The sequence below is a fragment of the Callithrix jacchus genome, chromosome 4, assembly GCF_049354715.1.
Source record: "Callithrix jacchus isolate 240 chromosome 4, calJac240_pri, whole genome shotgun sequence".
NCBI lineage: Eukaryota > Metazoa > Chordata > Mammalia > Primates > Cebidae > Callithrix > Callithrix jacchus.
In genome coordinates this window covers 70,341,614-70,361,678 of record NC_133505.1, presented here as the reverse complement: position 1 = coordinate 70,361,678, position 20,065 = coordinate 70,341,614, and the positions used below count along the sequence as shown (strand labels likewise).

At 35.9% G+C, this 20,065-nt stretch overlaps 1 protein-coding gene across 1 annotated transcript in view; it reads left to right on the top strand.

The window, feature by feature from the left end:
- EYS (EGF-like photoreceptor maintenance factor) overlaps positions 1-20,065 on the top strand; it is a 1,911,700-nt gene that overhangs the window by 476,403 nt on the left and 1,415,232 nt on the right. The window contains exon 10 of the mRNA XM_035296026.3: positions 2,576-2,653. Coding sequence (XP_035151917.3) covers positions 2,576-2,653 — 78 coding nt within the window. The remainder of the gene's footprint in view (positions 1-2,575; positions 2,654-20,065) is intronic.

Genomic DNA, 20,065 nt, shown 5'->3' with positions numbered 1-20,065 from the left:
TAATTTTGCTGAAAATATGCCACTGTTTTTTAAAGTAATATCTAAAATAACTTGTGAATATGTGAATTAGTTTTGTTCATAGTTAATGAAACAGAAGCTGAGAGGTTTTTTTGATCATACCCAAATGTGTATCATACGATGCTTTTGAATAAAGAGATATCAAAGTCAATTTGATTGACACGATACAGTAATGTATAAGCGTGTTTTAATTTTAAGGAAATAATGGAAATTTGAGTTTTCTTTGGTTTCCTGAGATGACAGTAAGCTGATGTTTCCACACCAAAACAAAAATAAACAAAATAAAAAGAAAAAATAAAAGCAAAAAGAATAAATACTTCATAGCATTCTAGAATACATTGACTTTTTGCAGCCTATTTGAATATCTTATATATACTAAAAATAATGTTAGACTTAGTTGCATGTTGCATCAGTGATGTATTTATAATGAACTGAATTCTTTGCATTTTGTAAGTAATAACTGTGAGATTAAGGTGGATGAATGCCTAAGTGATCACTATTCAAATTGTAGTACTTGTGTTTACCTTCACAGGCCCTTTAGCTTGACTGTCAAAATGAATTTCAAGTCAGGCAGGCTTGCTAACCATAACTATGATCACTGAAGTTTAACTTGAGATCGAAGTTATTCTTTAATTTTAGAAAATATTATTTGTCTCATGTGAATGCATATTATTTTTCCGTGGAATAATACATAATTGATGCTTGGATTATTCTAACTACATTTTTACATTGTCACAGAGATAGAAATATTTAGTATATAAAGCACATTTTTTTTCCTTTTGTAAAGGCTTTTATATTGTGTCATTATTTTTCTTAAAAACTGACTCATAACCAAATGAATGTATTTAAGGTTTAAAAAATATTCATTCACATAATTCTTTTTAATACTTTTTTCTCAGTTTAACTTGATGTTCTAGTATCAGTTTTTCACTGAATATTTTATTTTGTTAGTGATTATAGTCATATTTTCTGTTTCATATATTGATTCCTATTAGATGTATGTTTTCTTCTTTCTAAATTCATGTTACTGTTTTAGAGAATTATTTTAAAAAACAGAAGAAATGTTTTCATTCTTATAATTTGCTAATAATTTGCAATGTGTCAGTGTCAATTTTCTATTATTGTTATGAACTGGTAAGAAAATTAGCTTTCATAAGTCATAAAACTCAATTTAGTGTCATTTGAGGCTATAATTTTCAACTGTTGGGAAATTAAGAGGCAATCTAAATAGTACAATATTAAAGGTCAGCTCTAAGTGGAGGATGAATTAAAAATATGAATTGGACAAGTTTAGAAAATGCCAGGAGTATGTATTAATGGATATTTATTTTCTTTCTGTGTAGGTTTACATTGTAAAATTACTAGAAAAAAATGTAATTGATTACACTGGCACCATAATATTATATCTACAAAGCTCATGGGTGGTTTCAATTGCATCTACTCATTACCCATGGCTTTATTGGTAAATAACATTAAATAACTGTTTTATAAAGAACATTTAAGGCCTTGCATAGTGGCCTACTTTGGGAGGCCAAGGCAGATAGGTTTCCTGAGGTCTGGAGTTCAAGACCAGCCTGACCAATATGGTAAAACCCTGTCTCTACTAAAAATAGAAAAACTAGCTGGGCATGGTGATGTGCATCTGTAATCCTAGCTACTCGGGAGGCTAAGGCAGGAGAATTTCTTGAACCCATGAGGCGGAAGTTGCAGTGAGTCAAGATCACCCCACTGCACTGCAGCCTGGGCAATAGAGCAAAATTCTGTCTTGAAACAAACAAAAAAATTAGCTCTCAGGGACATGTATCAGGATGTTATTGATTCACCAATATTTTATTTTCATTACTTTCTTTTATATTTTTAGCTTAGCTGCATTCCAGTAACCTGAAATATATACTTTATCTCTAGACTCCCCAGCCAAAAACAAAAACAAACAAAAAAATTAGTTCACATCTAAAGACACTTTGCATGCCTACAAACTCTGATTAGTCTACATTTTGTAATTTTCTCTCCTTTTTTTTTTTTTTTTTTTTTTTTGGAGATGGAGTCTTGCTCTGTCACCAGACTAGAGCGCAGTGGCACAATCTGGCTCACTGCAACCTGCACCTCCTGTGTTCAAGCGATTCTTCCACCTGAGCCTCCTGAATAGCTGGGACCACAGGCGCGTGCCGCCATACCTGGCTAATGTTTTTTTTTTTTTTTTTTTTTTTTTTTTTTTTTTTTTGTATCTTTAGTAGAGACGGGGTTTTACCATATTGGTCAGGATGGTCTCGATCTCTTGACCTCATGATCCATCCGCCTCGGCCTCCCAAAGTGCTGGGATTATAGGCGTGAGCCACCGCGCCCGGCCTGCATTTTGTAATTCTAAGAGACGTTATTACAGTTTGTAGCAAGGTGGAATAAATGGATTCTGACAGTAATGTATGTGGCATCTTTATCTAATAAATTCAGTTTCGGGTATCATCCTAAGTGGATTAAAGTCTTGTGCAAATTAAAGAATTACAACTTAGTACATGCCTGCCTTGTTAACACTTAACATCTTTTTTATTATTTTTTGAAGGTACAAGATGTAAAATAGATGTAGATGAGTGTGCTTCACATCCCTGCAAAAATGGAGCCACCTGTACTGACCAACCTGGTAATTACCTTTGCCAATGTGTGCCTCCATTTAAAGGTAGTGACTCTAACGCCAAGGGATAAGGAAGACCAAACATAATTAACTTTAAAAAGCACTTCTGTCTCTTGTCTGAACTCATTTGGGTCTTCCAACAACTTTATCAGTCCTTCATTTGCTTAAAGTCAACTTCTAAAGTGACCGACCAATTATTCCTTAGGCAGAAACTAGATTGAAATTGGCTTTGTGTACTTGCAACTAAAATAGCTGACTTTCTTATTCTTCTATTTGAAAGGTCACCAATGAAACCAAAAGATAAAAAAGTAAGGAATATATTGACAGCTTATCATGTTATATTTAAAATATTCTTCCATGTAATTTAATTTCTCATGAAATTGTCACATTCTCTTTTTTCTTTCTAAACTATTCATCTTTAATTTGTCAGTGTTCAACTTTGATAATGCTATATCTTTAGTTCAGGAATTATATTTTTCCTTTATAAACTAAATAGATCCTTGTTCTTTCTTATAAATATGTTCATATATTAGTGCAACCAGTATATAGAAACTAATTCATGGAGTACTTCTTTGAGCTTTGGTATCTTTCTTAGCTATGACATTTGAAACTGTTCAACTAAATGAAATTAATTTAGATATTTTTTAATGTTATAACTATTTACCTTAGAAAGTATCTTATAATGGCTTAGGAAAAATGTAAGATTACATGCCCCATTTCAAATATTTTATATCTATTTAAACACACTAAGTTATAGCTTTCTGACTGTTAAAATAAGAATAACATGGCTTGTTTGGTTGAATGTGATTTAAATGAGAAATGTTATATTAATACCATACTGTCTGCCAAAAGTTAATAATTGTTGAATTATAATTTCCAGTAATGTTTTAACATATATGTGATATTTATGTAATACACAATATTTTAAGTTTGGGTAGGTGGGATAGCAATACATACTTATTTAGTTATGCATCTGTAAAGATACAGAGGGAGTGGCCTAAGTCATCTCAGTAAAAATACTAGATATCATTTTTTATTTTTTGAGGGAGGATCTTACTCTGTCACCCAGGCTGGGGTACATTGGTGCAAGCATAGCTCACTGCAACCTCTGTGTCCTGGGCTTACATATTCCCCTTAGCCTCCTGAGTAGATAGGACTACGGTTGCATGCTACCATATCAGGGTAGTTTTTGTATTTTTGTAGAGACAGGATTTCATCGTATTGCCCAGGCTGGTAGAATTCATCATAAAAACAAAGTTTTTTCTAATGCCCAGATTTTGGTTTCTCATACATTCTCCAATTAAAAAAAAAAAACAAGTATCCTTAGAGATCTAGCTAATTTTAGGACTAAGGCATGGAATGCAGCATGAATAATATTGTAATGCTAGAAGATATGAATGTACTTAAAAACAAAACTATGAGATTAAATCAAAGTGAGCCAATGGAAGGGGCTCCCAATGATCAAAGCTAGAATGATTTGAGGACCAAAATAAAGGAGTATTGATTGGTACCCAAAAAGAAATAGGTAAGAGCCCATAGTAATGGAAATAAATGATTGAATAAATAAATGAGAAATAATAGACACATCTTTATATACAACAATCCCAAGTAATTTATGTAGTTACTTTGAACTTAATGAGATGGAACAACACTCTGCATCCCTTAAATTTAGACAGCAAATAGTGACGGCCTTTTAAAGAGTCTGGCATGTAAACGGGATTCATGGAGTAAAGAGTAGCTTTACAGTGGAGAAATCAGATAATTGCTACCTCAGTCACGTGATGGAGGGGAACATCAACATATGCAGTCATATTAATAACATAAACTTTTGATATGAAGTGATGAGAATGGCACTTTTTGTCTCTCATCTTCCTTTCAAAAAGTTTTCCAAGTCTAGTCATCAAAAAATCCCAGTTGACAGACATTCCAAAAAATACTTGACTAGAATTTCTCAAGTCTGTTAAGTTCATCAAAAACAAGAAAAGTCTGAGAAACTTTGAAAGCTAAGAAAAGCCTAGGGAAATATTACTTCTAAAAGTAATATGGTATCCTGTATGAGATCTTAGAACAGAAAAAAACACGTTACCTTAAAACCAAGGAAATACAAATAAAGTACACACATTAGTTAATAACATCAATATTGGTTCATGTGTTGTGACAAATGTACTATAGTAGCATAGGATATTAACACAGTGGAAACTCTAAGAGTTATAAACTCTTAAGGAGCATATAAGATCCCTGTACTGCCCTTGCAACAAACTCTTCTGTGAAGTTAAAACTACTCTAAATGTTTAATTAAAAAATAAACAATTGTAAATAATTTCTGATTCAAAATATTTTACATTAGGCTGGACATAGTGGCTTACACCTGTAACCCCCACACATTGAGAGATTGAGGCAAAAGGATTGCTTGAAGCCAGAAGTTCTAGACCAGCCAGGTCAACATAGCAAATCCCTGTTTCTAAAAATAGAAATAAAAAATTGGCCGGGTGAGGTGGCATGCTTGTGGTTACAGCTACCCAGGAGGCTGAGGCAGGAGGATTGCTTGAGTCTGTTAGGTTGAGGCTTCTGTGAACTATTATTGCACCACTGTACCCCAGCCTAGGCAACAAACTAAGTCCCCATCTATAAAATAAACAAATAAAAAGCAGTAAAAAAGCCAAAACCAAAACATTTTACATTAAGACAAAACAGAATTTGTAAAGCATGAATAGAAATATTAGGTAATCATAAATGTTTTAACCTTTATATATTAAATATTTTAATCTAATTATAATGAAAAAGATTCTTCAGTTAATGGTAGTGCCTTAGCTTTATATGGCACATTAACATGTTCAGTGAAACTCTATGTAAACAAAACAAAACAAAATAAAAACAAGGTTAAACTACTATAAAATGCATGTGCCTAATAATGTATAATATTTTTCTGGTAATCACATCACATAAATAAATTTACAGTATAGATACTCTCTCCTAGATGTAAGTAGATCCTAATTCAGTTTATATTTTTATACATCTTTCAGCTGGAAACATGCCTTGTATATCGGAAACTGCCTGCCTGTTTGTCTTTTTCTTTTGCTCCTGGACACAAACTTAATTATCTTGCATATAGATGAGACCACCATTCTGACTAACAGAATATCGATATAAGTGTTTATTTTCCAATGAGGTGCATAAAAATATCTCGCATTTTTACCTTTTTTAATTTCTTCTACATTCTCGTTGGAAGGGAGATGTCTGAAAAACTAGAGAAAAGCGAGAAGATGGAAGAGTACAGGGCCCTAGTTCTTACATAAAAAGATACTCATGGATCAAAAACACCCCCATTAAACTGAGTAATAAAAAAACAAATAAATTTACCTCTTGTTACTGTGCTAAACCATTAAGGTTAAGGCACTTTGTTCTTTAGGGCAACCAGTATGATTAGAATTACCCTTGGAATGCTAATAGGAAAGACTTTCCTTAGTATCTCACTAGAATTGATTTTTTATTATTGTGAATGAATATAATTTTTGAAAAAAGTACACATATAATCCATTTATGAGTTCAATTTCTATGCAAGAACACAAATAATTTTTTTGTAAAATTTAGTAGATGTTTTCTTACTCCATTTGATTTGAGCCTGTTGGAGATTTCACAGCCCTTTTCCCAAAAAAATAAAAATAATACACATAAACCAATGTAACTCCAGAAAGACACATTAAAATCACAAGATTAAGTTGGTACATTTTTAGTTTATTTAGTAATTTGGTAAGTTTACTTGTTTGGAATTGAATAGATACAGGTTAGAAAAATATATCCTGTGGGAGAGTATCCAGGCTTGTGCCTGTTTTGTGCATCTCATACATACTACTATACTCATTCATGTATGTGTGGTGGATGGCTGCTTCAGCCACAAGTACAGAGTATATGTTCTCTTTGATTACAAATTCTAAATTATATACTACCTTATCTTCTATAGAAAACATTTGCTGAACCTGGTATAGAAAATGCTCAAATCATAATCGATTTTTTTTTCTTTTTTTTTTTATTGCATTTTAGGTTTTGGGGTACATGTGTAGAGCATGCAATACAGTTGCATAGGTACACACAGGGCAGTGTGTTTTGTTTGCTTTCTCCCCTTCACCCACATTTGGTATTTCTCCCCTGGCAATCCCTCCCCACCTCCCCCTCCCACTGGCCCTCCCCTTTTCCCCCTATAGACCCCAGTGTTTAGTACTCTCCTCCCTGTGTCCATGTGTTCTCATTTTTCATCACCCACCTATGAGTGAGAATATGCGGTGTTTCATTTTCTGTTCTTGTGTCAGTTTGCTGAGAATGATGTTCTCCAGATTCATCCATGTCCCTATAAACGACACGAACTCATAATTTCTGATTGCTGCATAATATTCCATGGTGTATATGTGCCACATTTTCCCAATCCAGTCTATTATTGATGGGCATTTGGGTTGATTCCAGGTCTTTGCTATTGTAAACAGTGCTGCAATGAACATTCGTGTGCATGTGTCCTTGTAGTAGAACGATTTATAGTCCTTTGGATATATACCCAGTAATGGGATTGCTGGGTCAAATGGGATTTCTATTTCTAAGGCCTTGAGGAATCGCCACACCGTCTTCCACAATGGTTGGACTAATTTACACTCCCACCAACAGTGTAAAAGTGTTCCTTTTTCTCCACATCCTCTCCAGCATCTGTTGTCTCCAGATTTTTTAATGATCGCCATTCTAACTGGCGTGAGATGGTATCTCAATGTGGTTTTGATTTGCATCTCTCTGATGACCAGTGACGATGAGCATTTTTTCATATGATTGTTGGCCTCATATATGTCTTCTTTCGTAAAGTGTCTACTCATATCCTTTGACCACTTTTGAATGGGCTTGTTTGTTTTTTTCCTGTAAATCTGTTTGAGTTCTTTGTATATTCTGAATATGAGCCCTTTGTCAGATGGGTAAACTGCAAAAATTTTTTCCCATTCTGTTGGTTGCCGATTCACACTAGAGACTGTTTCTTTTGCTGTGCAGAAGCTGTGGAGTTTCATTAGGTCCCATTTGTCTATTTTTGCTTTTGTTGCCAATGCTTTTGGTGTTTTGTTCATGAAGTCCTTGCCTACTCCTATGTCCTGGATGGTTTTGCCTAGATTTCCTTCTAGGGTTTTTATGGTGCCGGGTCTTATGTTTAAGTCTTTAATCCATCTGGAGTTAATTTTGGTGTAAGGTGTCAGGAAGGGGTCCAGTTTCTGCTTTCTACACATGGCTAGCCAGTTTTCCCAACACCATTTGTTGAACAGGGAGTCCTTTCCCCATTGCTTGTTTTTGTCAGGTTTATCAAAGATTGTATGGTTGTAGCTATGTTGTGTTGCCTCTGATGCCTCTGTTCTGTTCCATTGATCTATATCTCTGTTTTGGTACCAGTACCATGCTGTTTTGATTACTGTAGCCTTATAGTATAGTTTGAAATCCGGTAGTGTGATGCCCCCCGCTGTGTTCTTTTTGCTTAGAATTGACTTGGCTATGCGGGCTCTCTTTTGGTTCCATATGAAGTTCATGGTGGTTTTTTCCAGTTCTGTGAAGAAAGTCAATGGTAACTTGATGGGGATAGCGTTGATTCTGTAAATTACTTTGGGCAGTATAGCCATTTTCACGATATTAATTTTTCCTAACCATGAATATGGAATGTTTCTCCATCTGTTTGTGTCCTCTCTTATTTTGTTGAGCAGTGGTTTGTAGTTTTCCCTGAAGAGGTCCCTTACGTTCCTTGTGAGTTGTATTCCAAGGTATTTTATTCTTTTTGTAGCAATTGTGAATGACAGTTCATTCTTGATTTGGCTCTCTTTAAGTCTGTTATTGGTGTAGAGGAAGCCTTGTGATTTTTGCACATTGATTTTATATCCTGAGACTTTGCTGAAGTTGCTTATCAGTTTCAGCAGTTTTTGGGCTGAGGCGATGGGGTCTTCTAGGTATATTATCATGTCGTCTGCAAATAGAGACAATTTGGCTTCCACCTTTCCTATTTGAATACCCTTTATTTCTTTTTCTTGCCTGATTGCTCTGGCTAGAACTTCCAGTACTATATTGAATAGGAGTGGTGACAGAGGGCATCCTTGTCTAGTGCCGGATATCAAAGGGAATGCTTCCAGTTTTTGCCCATTCAGTATGATATTGGCTGTTGGTTTGTCATAAATAGCTTTTATTACTTTGAGATATGTTCCATTGATACCGAGTTTATTGAGGGTTTTTAGCATAAAGGGCTGTTGAATTTTGTCAAATGCCTTCTCTGCATCAATTGAGATAATCATGTGGTTTTTGTTTTTGGTTCTGTTTATGTGGTGAATTACGTTGATAGACTTGCGTGTGTTGAACCAGCCTTGCATCCCCGGGATGAATCCTACTTGATCATGCTCAATAAGTTTTTTGATTTGCTGTTGCAATCGGCTTGTCAATATTTTATTGAAGATTTTTGCATCTATGTTCATCATGGATATTGGCCTGAAGTTTTCTTTTCTTGTTGAGTCTCTGCCGGGTTTTGGTATCAGGATGATATTGGTCTAGTAGAATGATTTGGGTAGGATTCCTTCTTTTTGGATTATTTGGAATAGTTTCAGAAGAAATGGTACCAGCTCCTCTTTGTGTGTCTGGTAGAATTCGGCTGTGAACCCATCTGGACCTGGGCTTTTTTTGTGTGGTAGGCTCTTAATTGCTGCCTCGACTTCTGCCCTTGTTATTGGTCTATTCATAGTTTCACCTTCCTCCTGGTTTAGGCTTGGGAGGACACAGGAGTCCAGGAATTTATCCATTTCTTCCAGGTTTACTAGTTTATGTGCATAGAGTTGTTTGTAATATTCTCTGATGATGGTTTGAATTTCTTTGGAATCTGTGGTGATTTCCCCTTTATCATTTTTTATTGCATCTATTTGGTTGTTCTCTCTTTTCTTTTTAATCAATCTGGCTTGTGGTCTGTCTATTTTGTTGATCTTTTCAAAAAACCAGCTCTTGGATTGATTGATTTTTTTGGAGGGTTTTTCGTGTCTCAATCTCTTTCAGTTCAGCTCTGATCTTAGTTATTTCTTGTCTTCTGCTGGGTTTTGAGTTTTTTTGATCTTGCTCCTCTAGCTCTTTCAATTTTGACGATAGGGTGTCAATTTTGGATCTCTCCATTCTTCTCATATGGGCACTTATTGCTATATACTTTCCTCTAGAGACTGCTTTAAATGTGTCCCAGAGATTCTGGCATGTTGTGTCTTCGTTCTCATTGGTTTCGAAGAACTTCTTTATTTCTGCCTTCATTTCGTTGTTTATCCAGTCAACGTTCAGGAGCCATTTGTTCAGTTTCCATGAAGCTGAGCCGTTCTGGGTAGGTTTCTAAATTCTGAGTTCTAACTTGATTGCACTATGGTCTGAGAGGCTGTTTGTTATGATTTCAGTTGTTTTGCATTTGCTAAGCAGTGCTTTACTTCCAATTATGTGGTCAATTTTAGAGTAGGTATGATGTGGTGCTGAGAAGAATGTATATTCTGTGGATTTGGGGTGGAGAGTTCTGTAAATGTCTATCAGGTTTGCTTGCTCCAGGTCTGAGTTCAAGCCCTGGATATCCTTGTTGATTTTCTGTCTGGTTGATCTGTCTAATATTGACAGTGGAGTGTTAAAGTCTCCCACTATTATTGTGTGGGAGTCTAAGTCTCTTCGTAAGTCGTTAAGAACTTGCCTTATGTATCTGGGTGCTCCTGTATTGGGTCCATATATATTTAGGATCGTTAGCTCTTCTTGTTGTATCGATCCTTTTACCATTATGTAATGCCCTTCTTTGTCTCTTTTGATCTTTGTTGCTTTAAAGTCTATTTTATCAGAGATGAGGATTGCAACTCCTGCTTTTTTTTTCTCTCCATTTGCTTGGTAAATCTTCCTCCATCCCTTTATTTTGAGCCTTTGTGTATCCTTGCATGTGAGATGGGTTTCCTGGATACAGCACACTGCTGGGTTTTGGCTTTTTATCCAATTTGCCAGTCGGTGTCTTTTGATTGGTGCATTTAGTCCATTTACATTTAGGGTTAATATTGTTATGTGTGAGTTTAACACTGCCATTTTGATGCTAGCTGGCTGTTTTGCCTGTTAGTTGTTGTAGATTCTTCATTATGTTGATGCTCTTTAGCATTTAGTGTGATTTTGGAATGGCTGGTACTGGTTGTTCCTTTCTATGTGTAGTGCCTCTTTCAGGAGCTCTTGTAAAGCAGGGCTGGTGGTGACAAAATCTCTGAGTGCTTGCTTGTTTGCAAAGGATTTTATTTTTCCTTCACTTCTGAAGCTCAGTTTGGCTGGATATGAAATTCTGGGTTGAAAGTTCTTTTCTTTAAGGATGTTGAATATTGGCCCCCACTCTCTTCTGGCTTGTAGAGTTTCTGCCGAGAGATCTGCTGTGAGTCTGATGGGCTTCCCTTTGTGGGTGATCCGACCTTTCTCTCTGCCTGCCCTTAGTATTTTCTCCTTTATTTCAACCTTGTTGAATCTGACGATTATGTGCCTTGGGGTTGCTCTTCTTGCGGAATATCTCTGTGGTGTTCTCTGTATTTTCTGCATTTGAGTGTTGGCCTGTCTTGCTAGTTGGGGGAAATTTTCCTGGATAATGTCCTGCAGAGTATTTTCCAGCTTGGATTCATTCTCTTCATCACATTCTGGTATGCCTATCTAACGTAGGTTAGTCTCTTCACATAGTCCCACATTTCTTGGAGACTTTGTTCATTCCTTTTTGCGCTTTTTTCTCTGATCTTGGTTTCTCGTTTTATTTCATTGAGTTGATCCTCGACTTCTGATATTCTTTCTTCTGCTTGGTCAATTCGGCTATTGAAACTTGTGCATGTTTTGCGAAGTTCTCGTATTGTGTTTTTCAGCTCCTTTAATTCATTCATATTCCTCTCTAAGGTATCCATTCTTGTTATCATTTCCTCAAATCTTTTTTCAAATCTTTTTTCAAGGTTCTTAGTTTCTTTACATTGATTTAAAACATGTTCTTTTAGGTCACAAAGGTTTCTCATTATCCACCTTCTGAAGTCTAATTCTGTCATTTCATCACAGTCATTCTCCGTCCAGCTTTGCTCCCTTGCTGGTGAGGAGTTTTGGTCCTTTCTAGGTGGCGAGGTGTTCTGGTTTCGGGTGTTTTCCTCCTTTTCGCGCTGTTTTTTTCCCATCTTTGTGGATTTATCCACCTGTCGTCTGTGTAGTTACTGACTTTTTGATTGGATCTCTGAGTGGACACCCAGATTGTTGATGATGGAGTATTTCTGTTACTTGGTTTTCCTTCTACCAGTGTAGCCCCTTCGCCGTACGACCGCTGAGGTCCACACCAGGCCCTGCTTGTCCGGGGTGCACCTGTAGCGGCTGCGGAACAGCGAGGGATGCTACCCGTTTCTTTTTCTGCTATCTTTGTCCCAGGATGATGTCTGCCGAATGTCAGTCTTATGGATATAGTGGGGTCAGGGGGTTGCTTGAGGAGACAGTCTGTAGGAGCTCAAGTGCTGAGCTGTGAGCTCTGTTGTTCATTCAGGGCTGCTAGGCTGCTATGTTTAGTTCTGCTGCAACCTAACTCGTAAGAAAACCCCTTTTTTTTTCCTCAGATGCTCTGTCTGGGGGGGGGGGGGTTGGGGCTTTCCTTGTGAGTGTCCGCCTCACTGTCCTGCCCAGCTAGGAGGCAGTCTAGTCACTTTTTGCCTGCCGAGGCTCCGCCCTGCTGGTGTGAGGTTCCCCCTTTTCCTGCAGGCTCCGCCCTTCTTCTGTGGTCTCTGCCCTGTTGCCTCGGGCTACGACCTGCGGTGGAGTCTCTCTGTTGTACCGGGTTGCCTCGGCAGCGGCAGGCTGCATCAGCAATGGGCGTGTACCTCAGTAGGGGCTGATTGCCTGGGTAATGGCTGACGCCCCTCCCCCACGGAGCTGCACTTTAAAAAAAAAACCTATTCACCGGGAGCGTTTGGAATCGCCGTTTTGTTTGTCGCACTGCGCTCCCCCAAACGCTGAGTCCCTGGGATTTCCTGGGCTGGGTCACAGTTCAAGACCCGTTCAGTCTCAAGTTCAGCCCTCTCGGGTCTTAGTTTGCCGGTTTAACAGGGCACCCGTAACAGTGTGCTTTTGTATGGAGTGCTGTGGAGCGCCTCTGCGCTCCGGCGCGGGCCGGAGCCGCACTGGCTGCCGGCTACACCAGTGCAGAGACCTCTGCCTGGCGTCCCGCGTCTCTTTTATACCTAGGAATTTCCCCGTTCTGTGGGCAACTAAGATCCGTCTGGAAATGCTTCCCTGACTCACCCTCTCCGTGCGTCCAGTGAGAGCTTCAATCCTGGGTTGTTCTCACAGCGCCATCTTGAGTCCTCTCCCCCATAATCTATTTTTAAGCTAATTGTGGCTTTCTGTTGATAAAGTCCAAGTTTCATCTATTATTTATTTGCACTTACATATATTTTGATAAAATGATGTTATCTTTTTTATATAATAGATGACTACCCCATTTTAGTAGATTAAATTCATAATTTAAAAAAAATTTGAGTAAAATTTGTACCACAATAATATGTAACTTTATAAATTTATGTTAGAAAATGTAATATATACAGTTGTTGTTTAGCAAATATATTCAATTGTAAGATATGGCCCCTTGAGTGTTTTTCTGAGAATTTCCCCTATTCTTAACATTTTGTCATTTTATAAAAGTTATGTTTCATTACTACTTATGACTTTTTAAAGCACATATTGGAAAAACAAATTATTCCTAAAAGGGGATTGTGATTATATAGTCCATTTATGGAAACAATAAGAAATAATTAGAAAAATCTTGGTGTAATTACTTCTGTAAAGCTGCATAATGCAGTGTTTTTATGCATGTTAGTTTATAGTACTTGTAATTACAGATCATCCAAAAATAGCATAGCTTTCATACAAAGTTTTATTAATGCTATATATCTTTTTTGATGCCTGTAGAATCTTTTTTCTTCTTTTTAAAAAGGAACAAATAAATATGGAAAGTAAACTCTTTAATACAATTCTTTTTCCATGAAGTGTTCATCCACTGGAGTGAATAAGCCGTTAGCTTTGATTTAATCTGAGCTCCCTTCCCAATTCTAGTCTTAGAAACTGAACCTAGCAAATAAACTACAAATATGTATTTCTCCTTGAAGGAAAGGATATTATCATTTTGTTTTCTGTTTACTATGAACTTAATTTTTCTTCAGAATTGAGCGAAAACTTTTAATATGTTAAAATAAGTTTCACTTTCCCTGATATAGTTAATTAGTATAATTTACCTGAAGAAAACCTCATGCTTTTCATGTAACAAAACAGGAGAGAGACTGCATACATATTCTCCATGTTTGAGTATCACAGTTTTCTGTTTTAATTAAAATAAGATACAAGGAACTCATTCCCAATAAGCACTGTTGTCATTAACCTGTCTATTGTCATGGCCAATGATTGCGTTCTGAGGCACTCTTTATTAAAGATTTCTATGCCCAACACTTCCAAAATAAATTGTGATATTTTTATGTTTTGTATGTAAAACAAATGAGACTAAATAGTGCCTAGAAGTAAAAATGTTCTTTCTACATATAAAAAGTAATTATTAAGCACGTACCCACACACACACACACACACACACACACCCCCTTGGGACGAAGCACTCTTACTCATCTTTCCCCCCAGAACTAAATGAGGTTGGGCATGTGAAAAAATGCTAGTTATAGCTATTTCCTTAAAAATATTGTAATCAGTTCTGTGAAGAGGGTCATTGATAGCTTGATGGGTATAGTGTTGAATCTATAAATTACTTTGGGCAGTGTGGCCATTTTGATGGTACTGATTCTTCCTAACCATGAGCATGGAATGTTTCTCCATTTGCTTGTGTCCTTTTTTATTTCCGTGAGCAGTAGTTTGTAGTTCTCCTAGAAGATGTACTTTACATTCTTTGTTAGTTGTATTCCTAGGTATTTTATTCTCTTTGTAGCAATTGTGAATGGGAGTTCGCTCATGATTTGGCTCTCTATTAGTCTCTTATTGGTGTATAGAAATGCTTGTGATTTCTGCACATTGATTTTTTATCCTGAGACTTTGCTGAAGTTGCTTATTAGTTTAAGGAGATTTTGAGCTGAGATGATAGTGTCTTCTAAATACACAATCATGTGGGGGGCCAAGCGAGGGACAGCAGGGGTTGGGGTGGGGAGGTTGGGGAGGGAAAACATGGGGAGAAGTGCCAGATGTAGGTGGTGGGGTGATGGAAGCACAAACCACATTGCCATGTGTGTACCTATGCAACAATCCTCCATGATCTGCACATGTACCCCAGAACCTAAAGTACAATTAAAAAAAATTATAATCAGTGCTAACCAGTATATAACCAATAACCTTACCCAATTAGCAATTTTAAATTCTAAAATTAATGTTCATGAAATGTATTGGAAGTAAAAATAACATAACTATCTACCATGTAAATGTTGTTCCTATCAAAATTGAGGTAGTGTCCCACTTGCCAGTGGAGTGTTTAAAAAGTCAAAGTATATTTCAGAAGAAGGGCTATTTTCGTAGTGAGTGGAGAAGACCACAGTATGAAAATCACCTATTATTAATGTATCAGTGATTCTGTAATCTATGTGAAGTTAATGCTAGTACCTACAGAAAGATACGATTCAATTCTCTGATTCTATGACTTTATCTTTTTAAGATTCTACAAGTAAGTGGAATCATGCAGTATTTGTCTCTATGTGCCTGGCTTAACATGGTATCCTCCAGGTTCATGTATTGGTAAAGTATACAAAATTTCAGTTAGATAGGAGGAATAAATTCAAGATGCCCTGCAGAACATGATGAGTGTAGTTAAACACAATGTATTATACACTTAAGAATTACTTACAGATTAGATTTTGGGTTCTCACCACCACAAAATATGTGTGAGGTAATACGTGTGTTAATTAACTTGATTTATGCATTCCATAATGTATACATGTATCAAAGCATCATGTTGTATGCCATACGTATGTACATTTTGAATTTGTCAGTTAAATAAAGCATGATGCACAATTCAAAGTTTGAAATGTGCATTTACTGGCATCAAACTAAATTATTGATGACCTCATAATTCTTAAAATGAAACTTGTACATACTGAATTTCATTAAATGAAGGACTTCTGGGGTAAAGTAATCTTGCATATATCACTGTTAAAACAATCATCCTTGTATTTCTATCATGTATTGGTGCTGAAAAATAAGTTCTTACTCTTTTCTTCTAAAATAAGAAAGTTTTCAATAGCTAATATAAAAAATAATGCTTTGACAAATTATTGTTTGATTCTTAAGAAAGTAAGTACTTAAGAATGTTATTCTGCTAAAGCTATACAGACAAGTAAAATGAACATATTGTTTGAGCAAATGTCTTACCTGCTAGAGCTTTAAAGACACATCTCTAAGTGTGTGGTAATTAATATAAAAAGCCATTAAATATGTTTGCAAAGGATAGTGAACAAAGAAGAACAAAACTCAGCAAAATAAAAATGCTTAAGTGTGTTGAAAGCCAGAATGTTAATGCTGTTTTCTGGATAAGACACTCTGTTATGGGAACTTGTAATTAGAAAGCAGATTTAAGTATATATTTTTAAGTGCTTATAAAGTGAAAAAGACTAGAGTGCAAATAATGGAGCAATTAGTTTTTCAGCCTTCACAGGCCATTTTCAGTCATTCTTGTGTCAAGCTACAATGAGGAACAACAGATGCTGTAATTAAATGCTCCAGTCTACTCAATCTACAGCTATACTAAAGATTCTTGGAGTATAAAATATTTTGGCTGTGGTACACAAGCAACCATCTCTAATGTTCTGGAAATGTCTTAAAGTCAAGTCCAGATCAATTTAGAATATTAACAATAAGTCAATTAAATTTCTTTAATGAAAGTGACAATATAAGTATTATTTTGGTTGAGTGGTCAAATAAATTTAATGAACTGCAAAATATTGAGTCCATAAGAAGATATTAATCCAATAGAAACAATAAACTATTCATTAAATAGTTGATTTTAGGATCAGGAATGGTGGCTCATGCCTTTAATCCCAGCATTTTGGGAGCTCGAGGTGGGCGAATCACGATGTCAGGAGGTCAAGACCATCCTGGCCAACATGGTGAAACCCCGTCTCTACTAAAAATACAAAAAATAAGCTGGGTGTGGTGGTGCACCCCTGTAATCCCACCTACTTGGTAGCCCGAGGCAGGAGAATCGGGAGTCAGAGGTTGCAGTGAGCCGAGATCATGCTGCTGCACTCCAGCCTGGTGACAGAGCAAGACTCTGTCTAAAAAAAAAAAAAAAAAAAGTTGATGTAATTTTGTCTTTCGTTTGTCTGTCTAGCAAGTAAATAGTAAATAGATAGTAAATACTGTTTTTTATTAGCAGTATTGTGCTCTCCTTAATGGTGATTAAATCATTACCTTTAGTTCAATGTAAGTGCTAACATGCTAAGGTTATTTTGACAACAAGCATATACGGAAACTGAATGAGAAGGTGAATATTTCTATCTACCATTTAAAACAAAATATTTTTTGCTTCTTTTATTCCTTTGTCTTTTTTGAATTTTAGAGTAAAAGCTCTTTAATATCATGGCCAAACATTTATTCAATTCATTATTTCAATTGCATTTTCTGTTAATGAATGAGACCTATTAATCCCTTCTTTGTTTATAACTTATTGACTGCTCCATTTCGGTGGGTAGTTATATTTGACTATATTTTCTGTAAAGATAGCATATAAAGTGAAAAAATACTGTAATTGATTATAAATATAAATGTATTATATTGTTTTCTCAGCAAGTTAATGTGCAACCCATCCAAGCTGAGTTACCTATTATGTGCAACAGGACGATGACAGGTCTGGCAAATGTAGAGAAATCTTAACTATACCCTATATTTTATACTAATAGTTTTTTGTTTGTATTACCAAATGGAGAAAATATACTCCTGACACTCTAACAATGAGGCAAAATTATATTCAAGTTAAAAAAATCACAGAGAAGGATTATTTGCAATGATTTCATAATAATCTGAAAGCTTTGCAAAATTGGAAAGTAATAGCACTGCTATTGTTTTCTAAATGTGTACCTTTCTTAATTTCCAGGACAGTACTCACCCTTAAATTGTGATATTATTCAGCATTCTGTCCTCAACTTTCAAATTTTTTCACTATATATGCTTTTCAAGTTGTTCAGCTCTGTTCAAGTATGTCAACTGCCTGTTTCTCAGCATGTGAAAAATAGTCTTTTCCCTTTAAATTGAAAAAAGTATATGTTGATAAGTTCTAAACTGTCATGCATATCCTAGTATTATACATGTTCCAGGAATAAATTTAAAATAAAATAGGGAGCAGAGGCAACAGATATTGTGGAAATTCAAAGACCTCAGAGACATTCAGTTCAGCTAAAATTACTCTGAGAGCATGAAGTTGGGGTGTTAAGCAGAATTCAAACCAGAGCTGTCACCTAAGGAATACTAGGGGCAATGGAAAGTTATTAATCTGGGGAAAAAATAATCAAATGTAAATTTAGGGAGATTATTCTAAATTATAAAGTAGAATTTGATTTTTTCTTTTTTTCTTCTTTTGAATAATTGTCTAGTGTGTATTTGAGATTTACAGCATGATTTATGGGATGCATATTGATAGTAAAATGGTTACTATAGTGAAGCAGATTAACATAGCTGTCATCTCACACAATTACTTTTCTTTTTGAGACAAGGCACCTTAAATCTATTTTGGCATGCTGGAAAGAGAGAAAAAATTAATCACTTGAGTAATCAAGCTGTGGTTTAGTATAGAGATATGGAAACAGGGCTTGAGCTAGATAGTTGGATAATTTCAGAAGATATTAAGGTAACAAACCAAATAGGTTAGAATGTTGTGGTGTTCAGATGTGTAAAGTTAGAAAAAAGAAAATTATGTTTGGATTCCTAGGTTGGATAAGTGGATTATTAATCCAGGGCAACAGGAGGGGAAGAAGCACATTTAATGAAGTGGGAGATCAGCAGAGCTTCAAGTATGCTGAATCTCTCAGATTGTAAATTATTAAAATCAAGGTTTCCTTTAATCCTAGTATGTGCATCTGAAGCATAGGAGAGAGTCTTGAAAGGGTTATAGTTTTATAAAGCATCAGTTAAAAAGAAATATATATGGAATGGTCAAGTTTTTTCATAGGATTGCTTACTAAAAAACACTAAAATGTAATGGCTGGATGGGGAAAGGAACACACAATGAGAGCCAAAGGTGAACACAAAAGATGGGAGAGTTCCAATTAGGAAGAAGTTGTGAGAAACTGCTAAATAGGGTCACACAGTCCAGTATGATTTGGTGTGAAAATGGTTCAGAAAACTAGAACTAAAGAGGCCTTGGTAGTCTTCACAAGAGTTTATGTGGAGTTCAGTCATTGATGATGATGTATGTGGGACTGTACAAGTGCAATGGAAAAGTGGAGATAGTAATGCTAGATTCCCCCTTGAAAACATTTGGCAGGAAAATGAAAAGGACAAATGAAGCTAAATAGGAGGAGTGAGACATAAGCAAGATTTGATTCATCAAAATGTTGTGGGGTTTAAAGGGCATATGGCTGTCTTCCATTAACCCTTTCAGACCTAGTCAATGTCCAAGAAGTTACACTGTGTGAGCTATATTTTTCATGCTTTCTTTTGACTTTGGAAAATGGGAGCCCTCATATGAAATAAGAGGAAAGGAAGAGACAGACACAAATATGTTTATTACCTCATCTCCCTCTGTGGTTTGCCACAAGCTAGCTGTGCTCCTCCACTGATCAGCTCATCATCCCTATGGCAGTGGTCTCCACACAGCTCCTCTTAGGTTTTAGTACCAGCTCCCCCACTCAGTCCTTGGGTGGCAGAAAAGACCCCATTCTATTTCTCGTGGTTTCCATATGTCCTGGGGCACTTTCTAAGTAGTCTCTTATTAAATTCCCCACACACTGCTGAGTTCAATTGCATCATCTCATGGCATCCAGAATATAATCACACTTAGTCATCTTAATGTATGCATAAGATGATGTTAGAACAGAAGTAGAGACTAAATCTTCAGGAAGTAGAGAAGATAATTAACAGAGAGGGCAATGGGATGTAGTATGATGATAATCTACAAATCTGGTAATAACATTAAATTTAAATGCCATCTTAAATATAAATGGATCATAGATTTAAATCTAAAACATGAAATTATAAATAGTTTAAAACAAACCCTAAGAGAAAATCTTTGGAATTTACAGCTATTCACATAATTATTAGACTTGAAACAAAAACAGGATCCAGAAATGGAAAAATTAAGAAATTGGACTTTGTCAATATCAAGAGGGATGGATCTGTTGTTCTTTGGAAAAAGTAACCAAATACAAAGGATGGATGGAGATACAGGTAAGACCAGAGGTT